The 9,314-nt window shown below is 55.6% G+C and overlaps 1 protein-coding gene across 3 annotated transcripts; it reads right to left on the bottom strand.

Annotated features, from left to right (window-relative positions):
- Positions 1-246: 246 nt before the first annotated feature.
- Positions 247-8,810, bottom strand: IRF1 (interferon regulatory factor 1). Of its 3 annotated transcripts, none has more exons than XM_063810653.1 (11): positions 8,692-8,810; positions 7,746-7,952; positions 6,600-6,691; positions 5,132-5,231; positions 4,160-4,336; positions 3,978-4,027; positions 3,740-3,869; positions 3,434-3,556; positions 2,831-2,880; positions 1,526-1,661; positions 247-1,239 (listed from the first exon to the last, which is right to left on the bottom strand). In XM_063810653.1, the coding sequence occupies exons 1-11, from the start codon at positions 8,708-8,710 to the stop codon at positions 1,115-1,117; spliced, it is 1,209 nt and encodes a 402-aa protein (XP_063666723.1). In that variant the 5' UTR covers positions 8,711-8,810; the 3' UTR covers positions 247-1,114. The 3 variants fall into 3 exon arrangements, with proteins under 3 accessions (XP_063666723.1, XP_016809254.1, XP_024212498.2); XM_016953765.4 differs by having other exon boundaries at positions 8,535-8,761; XM_024356730.3 differs by lacking the exons at positions 5,132-5,231; positions 6,600-6,691 and having other exon boundaries at positions 8,692-8,755.
- Positions 8,811-9,314: the final 504 nt, after the last annotated feature.

Genomic DNA, 9,314 nt, shown 5'->3' on the forward strand with positions numbered 1-9,314 from the left:
AGAAATGGAGTTTCACCAGGCTGGTCTCAAACTCCTGACCTCAGGTGATCCACCCATCTCGGCCTCCCAAAGTGCTGGGATTACAGGTGTGAGCCACCGCGCCTGGCCGAAAGGATTTTATAATAGATGCATGTCCCTGTTCACCCCAAAGTCAAGTTCAGGCGGGATGCCAATAAGTCCATCAGTGTTTCCATAAAAAGTAAAATCATCTACAAGTTAAATTTCTCTCTAAAAAGGCCACACCCCTTATAAACAATTTACTTTTTATAAAAAGACAAATGTACATATTTACACACGTCCTTATGTGTTCACACGTGACTTAATGGTTAGATGACATTTCCAATTTTAAGTCATACCAAGGCGCTCACACTTCCCTCCCTGGGCCTGTTGAGGGCTGCTGGGGCTTGAGGGGGTGGTGGGCGCCGAGCAAGGCACTGTATAAATAAATGCAAAGGCCAAAAGCTCGGGGGAAATGTTAGTGTACACCTCTGATCAGAAATGTGGCAAGATCCACACGAAAAAGTGCCAAGTTTTTTTCCCAAGCCCCTCAGCCAAACCAGGGAGCAGGGTAGAGCTCCTCTGAGGCTGAGGGAGCATCGCCCCGAAGGACCCCACTTTCCTTCACATTTCACTGGCTTTGGAACAGTCCCCAGGGCTCAGCTGAAAAGGGGGTAGTTCTTTGGGAACGAGATTCATTTAGTGCAATTTTCTCTTAGTGCAGAGCCAGCCCTGGGATTGGTGTTATGCTTTTCTGGGGTCACTGGTCTGTTCCCCTAGGAGCCAGCCAGTGACAGTGAGACCCTCTCCAGGCAGCTGGGCTCAGAGGAAAAAGCCAGACACTGACTCCTGTCCAAGTCCCTGACCTGATACACTGGTCTCAGAACCTCATCTTCCCAGGAGGCAGGGCCAGCTTTACACCACAAGAAAAACCCAGACACTGGCCTGCCAGGCCCTGAGAGGTCAATGACCCAAGGAGGGAGGCCCCATCCCCACTTGGCAGTGGGGTCACACTTGGCTGTTGAGGGGCCCACAGAAGTCCAGCTTCTCTGCACCATATCCACCATGATGCCAGGTCCTGCTTGCCTAGAGGAATAAGAGGGGCCCAGGGGCCCTGCTACGGTGCACAGGGAATGGCCTGGATGGAGGGCAACCGGACTGGGGTCAGCAGGCTGTCCAGCCAGGTGGCATCCATGTTCTTCAGATCTGTGAAGACACGCTGTAGACTCAGCCCAATATCCCCTAGAAGATGTGAAGAAGGTTGTATGAGGGTAGGGGACGGTGGCATCAGGTGTGCTTCCCCCTACCCCTGAAGGCCATAGACATGGCCTCTGCTCTTCCCAGCACAGCAGTAAACATCCACTCAGCTTCAGGCAAACCTTAAGGCATGGCAGCAGTAGCTAATTCACAATGTGTCAGTACCCCAGATGCTTTACCGCCCTGCTCCCTGGCCCTGCCCCCAAGCTTTCTCCATCCCTACGTGGTTCTCCCTCATCTAAGAAGCCATAAGGATCCAGGGCCTTCTTACCCCCTGGGCTGTCAATTTCTGGCTCCTCCTTACAGCTAAAGTCTCCATAGACAGAGGTGGGCTGGACTCCAGGTTCATTGAGTAGGTACCCCTTCCCATCCACGTTTGTTGGCTGCCACTCCGACTGCTCCAAGAGCTGGGGACAGAAGAGCAAGAGGCTATCAACTCCCTTCCAGTGCAGACTCACCCTGTGGCCCTGCCCTCAATGAGCCAGCTCCTCTCAGCCAGTATCACACCCTTGGCCATTTTCACAATCTCAGATAGGATGCAGAAGTGCACTGCAGTCAGGACAAGGGCCCGGGAGGGAGGAGGCAGAAATGCATGTTGGCACTGGTCCTCAATTCATTTTCCCACCCCTCTCACACCCACTCTCTGGTATAGCATCTCCACGACTTCCCTCTCAACTGTGTAAGGACATAGTAAGAGGGAATGTGGCTTAAAACAAAGGTTAGCATAACAAATCAAGAAAAGATGACTAGAAAAGCTAGAGATAAGGAACTACATCCATGTCTCAATTTTTTGGGCTAATGGAACAGCTGGCGTACAACTACTGCAAAAACTTTTTTTTGAAATGGAGTTTTGCTCTTGTTGCCCAGGCTGGAGTGCAATGACACAATCTCAGCTCACTGCAACCTCCGCCTCTCAGGTTCAAGCGATTCTCCTGCCTCAGCCTTCAGAGTAGCTGGGATTACAGGCATGCACCACCAGGCCCAGCTAATTTTTATATTTTTGGTAGAGATGGGTTTCACCATGTTAGTCAGGCTGGTCTCAAACTCCTGACCTCAGGTGATCCACCCACCTTCGCCTTCCAAAGTGCTGGGATTACAGGCATGAGCCACTGCCCCCGGCTGCAAAAACTATATTCACTTTCAAAACTGAAGCAGAAAAAAAAACCTGGAGGATAATTTGCTAACTTTTTCTATAAAGCCATCATCATATTAACGGATCCTAAAGGCTGATTATTGAAGCCTGATGTGCATTTCCCGAACTAGCAGGGCTGGGGCATGTTGGGGCGGAGGATGCAGGCCAGGGACCCATCGCTGATAGTGCCTGACTCACAGAGCTGTCTGATGCCCCAAGGCTTGCTTCAGGATGGCCTGTCAGAGGCCAGGCCTCCCACCTGCCTTCCCTTCCCATGGTGGCTTTCCCACCAGTCAAGCCACGTGAATGTGGCACTTGTGGGACAATGCAAGCAGCCAGGTGACAACAGCAGCTACCCATCCTCTGATTTGGAAGCTTCACTGGTTCTCTCTCCTCACTGAGAAACGGTCACTTCAAGAGTGCCCAGCTAGGAAGGGGCTTTACCTTCATGATGTCCTCAGGTAATTTCCCTTCCTCATCCTCATCTGTTGTAGCTGTGGATGGGGAAAGCAGAGAGGTTGGCTGGCAGTCAGCCACACTCACCCTGCAGTTCCAGTTCTAGCCCACCAGATCCCCCTGCCCTTTCTCTGTCTCTCTCTCTCTCTGACACACACACACACACACACACACACACACACACACACACCCCTCCAGGTGGACCTGTCTGCCATAGAGATTCCAGAACAGGACCCTGGCCTGGTGACTCAGCCTCTCAAACCCTGAAGCCACGCCGCTTCCCACCCCTACCCCACTTCCTTCCTCACCCTCAGATGCTGGGCTACAGAGGAGGAAGGAGAACCAGCACCCCAAAATGCAGCCCCTGGCCCCCTTCCCTCCTCTCACTAGCCCCCACTGTACTGCAGCCCACTCTGAACTGCCTTCCTAGTGTCCCCGTCGCTTGCCTCCCCCTATGGTGGCTAAGACTGGGCAATGCCCAACTCAATCAGTTCAGTGCCAGGTGGAGTTCTAAGCATCTTTTCTCTCTCAGGAAGCCCTTCACAGGACCCAGACAGTCAAGCAGGCAGGCCAGGCCCCAGGAGCACCAACCTTCAGAGGTGGAGGGCATGGGTGACACCTGGAAGTTGTACAGATCACTGGTGCTGTCCGGCACAACTTCCACTGGGATGTGCCAGTCGGGGAGAGTGCTGCTGACAGCACACGGCGACAGTGCTGGGGGACAGCAGAAGCCACAGGTCAAGGTTGTGTGCTTTCTTAGTTTGCAAGACATCGAGCGCCCCCCGACCATCCCTGCAGCCTGCACTAATGGGCCACCATGTGCCAGCACCATGCCTCCAAGAGAAAGAGTCATCCCACTGACCTGTGGGGTCCCCTGCCAGACCTGGACCAGCTCACCTGGAGTCAGGGCCCGCTCCACCTCCAAGTCCTGCATGTAGCCTGGAACTGTGTAGCTGCTGTGGTCATCAGGCAGAGTGGAGCTGCTGAGTCCATCAGAGAAGGTATCAGGGCTGGAATCCCCACATGACTGTCGAGGGAGAAAGCAGCTTAGGCCCAGGCCCACCTTAGCATTTCTTCCACTGCTCACCCTGGCCCACAGGTGACCAAAGGCCTGGCTGCTTAGGACCACACTCACCTTCCTCTTGGCCTTGCTCTTAGCATCTCGGCTGGACTTCGACTTTCTTTCTGTGGGGCAGACGGGCTGTCAGCCTTGGTGCAGGCGGGCTGTCAGCCTTGGTGCAGGCTCTCCAGCCCCAGCTGACCTTCTTCTACCCTCCCTCCCTGAGGGCTTCCCAAGGACCCAGAGTCCTTGGATACCTTTTCTCTGGTTCTTGGTGAGAGGTGGAAGCATCCTGTACACTCGCACAGCTGAGCTGCCCTTGTTCCTGCTCTGGTCTTTCACCTCCTCGATATCTGGCAGGGAGTTCATGGCACAGCGAAAGTTGGCCTTCCACGTCTTGGGATCTGGCTCCTTTTCCCCTGCTTTGTATCGGCCTAGAGGGCAGGAGAAAAAAGAGGATCGTCAGGGCCATGGGTAGGGATCCTCAGCTGCCCCTGGCCTGAAGGAGGAAGGCAAGGTACCCCTGACCTCTCATGCTACCAGAGAGCCACAGTGGTCAAACCAGCAGGTACTCCCGGTGACACTCTGCAGGTCCTAGGCCCTGGGCCTTCTCAAATGCCCAGGCTTGGCTTAAACACATCTAGCGGGCCTCAGTGAAAGGCCCAGCCAGAAGCACTAGAGTCCCCATATCCCCAAAGTGTACTATCTGTGTCTCAGACTATGCCCAGTCTTCCTCCTTGGGCTATCAGCAGCCAGAGGGTAGAGTGGGCACAGACTGGGCAGCCGAGAACAGTTACTGAATGGGTGGGCTGACTGTTCTGAGATGGGCCTAGAGCTCCATCTCTCAAGGATAAAGGAGGCCACCAACCACATGAGGCTTGGACCAAGGGCCTTGGTCAACACGAAGAAAAAGGCAGACCTGGGTCTCTTTCAGTGCCCTGGCTTACAGCTGCTTTTCACAGATGCTTTTGCCAGGGAGAACTTTCATCTAGCCACAAACCCCCTGAAGCCACACACTTTCTAAGATCTTGGCTTTTCCCTTTGAGAATTTGCTGAGATGATCGACTCTCTTCTCCAGAAACACAAGTCTGCCACCAGCCCCTCTTCCCAGTAATTCTGCATGTTGTCTCAGGGAGCTCAGGGACCCCAGTGAAGAGCCTCTGTGTTAACGTGAGTGCCTCCTCTTGTCTCTACCCTGGGCTTCCTAGGCCTGAGTCCCAGGCACACACCTGTATGAATGGCCCAGCTCCGGAACAAACAGGCATCCTTGTTGATGTCCCAGCCATGCTTGGCAGCATGCTTCCATGGGATCTGGAAGATCATCTCCTCCTGAACAATACACACATACACATGAGGCTGTGTCAGGTCAGAGACCACAGACTTTGGGGCTGAGTCTGAGACCCAGGCCTGCCCAGCCAGACAGGTCTGAGAAAAGGCTGACTTCCCCTTTTTTCCCCTGACATCTGGCTTGGACTGACCCATCTTGAGGCTGGCTTAAACAGACCACTCTGGATCTCTCAGGAGGGACACCTAGTTTGGATGAGCTGCAGCATTATTAGCTCACAAAGACCTCCCTCTGCCTGTTACACATGTGCTAGGACCCACACAGGGCACCCTCCCCCAAAGCCCTGGTTTTGAAACTCTGGGATGTTTCTCTCTGGCTTGTAAGCACCCACATGGAAGTAAGAACTTCTTCCATTAGAAAGGACTCCTCAGGACACCTGGGAGCATGGGCTCTTACACAGGGGGTCCTGGTCATACCACTGAGGGAGCTCTGGGCTAGACTTGGAAGGTGAACACTGTGTAACCCTGGCATTGTCACTGTGTCTCTTTGCCCCTCAGTTTTCTCTTCTCGGAAATGAGAAAATATATCCAACAAAATTTTGAGGATTAAAAACCAGAGGATGTGTAAGGACACAGTGACAAATATGAAGTCTAAAGTCTTACTGTTATTATATCACTTATGGTTAACAGTAAAGATTTCTGAGTCAGACCGTTCAAGTTCAAATCTTGGCTTCATCACTTTTTGTGTGATCTTATGATCTACCTCTCAGTGCCTCTGTTCACTTATCTGAAAATGATGACATTAGTAAGATCTACCCCACAGGACTACTGCGAGGATTAAATGACACAATGTAAATAACATACTTAGCAGGTGCCAGGCACACAGGGAGTGTTCAGTAAGCATTAGCTATTATTATGAATACTATCATTGCTACTAAGTCTATAGGGTCTATGTTGCCCCAAGTGCACCAGCTATAGGCTTCTTGGGCCAGAGTGACTGGTGCAAGATTAATTCGTTTGTCCTCTGCTAAGCCAGCCACGTTTCTGCCCAGCAGCATCCACTTCTCAGTCTTCTATTTGTTCGATTGGAGCCCTGCAGAGTGCTGTGTATGTTTGTAAGGGTCTCACTTAGAGGAGAGCAGAACTCCAGCTCTGCAGATGCTGGAAAGTCTTGCTGCTGGAAACTGGAAGTGCCTTCAGGTGGGTGCCCTACCTCAAGAAGGGAAGAAGGCAGGAGTCATGCAAGTGAGGCCCAGGCTGGGCCGTGCACACTCCCTGCATGCAGGACCCACTGGGAGAAACACCTGCTTGTCCCGTTATCACTTCCCTTTTTGAGCTGCATCTGAAGCTTTGGTCCCTCCAGAAGTACATGGGTTAAAACAGTGGCAGGAAAACCCAAAGAGTTACACTCACTTTATTAATCCAGATGAGCCCCGGGATTTGGTTGGAATTAATCTGCATCTCTAGCCAGGGTCTCATGCGCATCCGAGTGATGGGCATGTTGGCTGTAAAGAGAACACAGAGGCTCCAGTCTGGAATCTGTTGAACAGTACCTGGGCAGTGACCTGCCCCACCCGAGGTCACTTAGTTACCCTCCCCTCCCCTCAGCCAGCTACTAGGTACTACACTCAGTGCGGAGGGGAGCTGCGCTGGAATAAAACTGCTCTCCAAATTTTTTCAGCATCTTAGGCAAAAATGCTTTTGCCCCTTCCTTCAGCCCCTCCCAGCCAGTCTCTGGAGGAGACAGGCATGCAAGTGATGGCTTCAGGACTCATATGCAGGAAAAGAGACAAAATGCACAGATACCCTAATTTCAGAACTTTTCGCTCAAAATTCAAATCCTTTGGGAAGGGAGGGACTTCTTTTGCTTGATGCCAAGAAGAAATTCCCTTGACTTGAGTTGTAACCACTAGCTAGCAAAGGGCTAGCCGTCACCCTGAACAGCCCCCTCCCGCCCCCCTGAATCCATTCTACGCCTTCCTGACAGCCACAGCGCCCACAACGCTAAGACCAGGACGCTAACCCTTCCGGCCCGGTTTCCCCTCCTCTGGAGAAGTGGCCCAAGGAACACCTGTGGCGCCTCTTCCCGCAGTCTCCGTAGGTCACGATTCCCTCCAGCCACCTGGGCAGTAAGCCAGCCCTTGCCACCAGCACAGGGAGCCCAAAACCTGGCGCCTGGGCGCGGAGCTGGGACCGCCGAAAGCCGGGAGCACTGGGCGCCCACGCGTGGGCTGACACTCGGTCCCCGGCACGGCGTGTGGATGCGCGGGACGAACATAGCGGGCCACCTACAGGCCCCTGGCGGCTGCGCGCACGCAGATCTGCGAAAGCTGCCGGGCGCCGGCAGCCTCGTTCGGGTGGGCGGTCCACGCCGCGTCCCGCCCTCCCCGCGCCGCGGCTCGCAGCTCCTCCGGCGCCCCCCGGAGCCCGCGCGGAGGCCCGGGCAACGCCGCGCGCCGGCGAGTCTCCAGCCTGGAGCTTTCGACCCCCCACTTCCTGGTGCCCCGCGCGCCTTTTATTCGACGCCGCCGGTGCCCCGCGCCTCAAAGGCGTACTCACCTCTGCTGCAGGAGCGATTCGGCGGTCGCGCGCGAGGGTCCCGGCGACGCAGGGGCTGCAGTGAGGGCGCGCGGAGCGCGACTCCGAGTGGAAGAGGGAAGAAGGCAGAGGTTGCCGGGTTCTTGAGGCCGCCGGGCACGGCTCCGGGTGGCCTCGGTTCAGCGGGGCTCGGGCGCACGTCTTGCCTCGACGAAGGAGTGGCGAGCTCTGCCAGGGCAGCGGCGCCACCGAGCAATCCAAACACTTAGCGGGATTCCCCAGCCCTGGCCGGCCCCGCCCCCGGACAGCCGCGCGGGCGCCCATTGGCCGGCTGCGTGCCGTCATTTCGGGGAAATCAGGCTGTTGTAGAGCTAGCGGCGAAGGGGAAGTACAGGGCGGCTGCTCCGCCCCACCCTCTCCGGCCGGGCGCCACCGCCCCGGGGCCACCGCGGGCCCGCCCCGAGCGCTCCCAATCCACCCCTGCTCCGGCTTGCCCGGAGGAGGGCTGCCCGGGACAGCCCAGCGCCCCCGGCCCCAGCCTGTCCTCTCACTCCGCCTTGTCCCAGCAGGCTGGCTCCTGGGGCCATCTTTTCACCCTCCTGGCGGGGCGGGGGCGGGGGTATATCTCCCGAACGCAGGTGAGGGGATCGCCCGGGCACTTGCCGCCCTCTCCAGTGGGAACACTGGGCCGAATCTCCCGACTGGCAGCCTGGCTCCTCAAGCTTGCCAGTGGGATATCAAGAAGGGAGGGTTTCAGTCCTAGCACTACCCCTGTTTTTAGGGGTGACCCCCTCCCTCCAGGTCACTCACCTGCCCTGGGGAAGTGAAGGAGGCAGAAAGCCTACCCTGCCCCGTGTGCTGTCTGGGGCTGCTGGACCAGGGGAAATCCCAACTTGGCCGCTGCTGGCACAGCCCCCAAGGGACGCAGGACCTCAGTTTTTCAAGCATAAAATAACAGTAGCCCTACCTTGATGGTTTGCTGTCATGGGAAGAGATTGTAAAGCACTATGCTCCACTCGGGCAACAGACGCTGAGTAGTTTTCAAGGTCGCCGTTGCAGGGTCTAATAGTGACCAGGATGACACCCCACCCCTTTTCGGTCTGCCTCCCTGGGACTCCCCCTGGCTGGCTTTAGGGAACAGAGGAGGAGAAGGGGTTCAGAGAAGCCCAGACGGCTGAGTGAGGGTAGGGGTGGGGTAGCTCTGATCCCTCCTAGCACTCTTGCCTCAGGCCGCCTCCAGAGCCTCCCTGTGGCCCGCGTATGGGAGTTCCGCAATGGAAGCATTGCTGTCATCTCTGAGTCCCCAGGGCTTGGCCCAGAGAGGTTCTGGGCAGCATGGAGGAATTAGCTCAGGGCTGATCAACGCCATGGGGCTAGCCAAAGGGTTGGGGAGCCCAGGTCCCATGCTCCTTGGTAAGGGCCCCTACTTAACTCTCGCGCACAACTAGTCCCCGCCCCACGTATAGTCCTAGAGACTTGACTGGGTGTTCATTTTCCATCCAAAACTCTGGCCCAGGAGGCTTCTTCCTTCATCTCCCTAAAGCTCCTGCAGAAGTAAGTTACTCTCCCAGGCGTGTCATTTCCTTCACC

Source organism: Pan troglodytes, chromosome 4 (genome assembly GCF_028858775.2).
Source record: "Pan troglodytes isolate AG18354 chromosome 4, NHGRI_mPanTro3-v2.0_pri, whole genome shotgun sequence".
In the NCBI taxonomy this organism is placed as follows: domain Eukaryota; kingdom Metazoa; phylum Chordata; class Mammalia; order Primates; family Hominidae; genus Pan; species Pan troglodytes.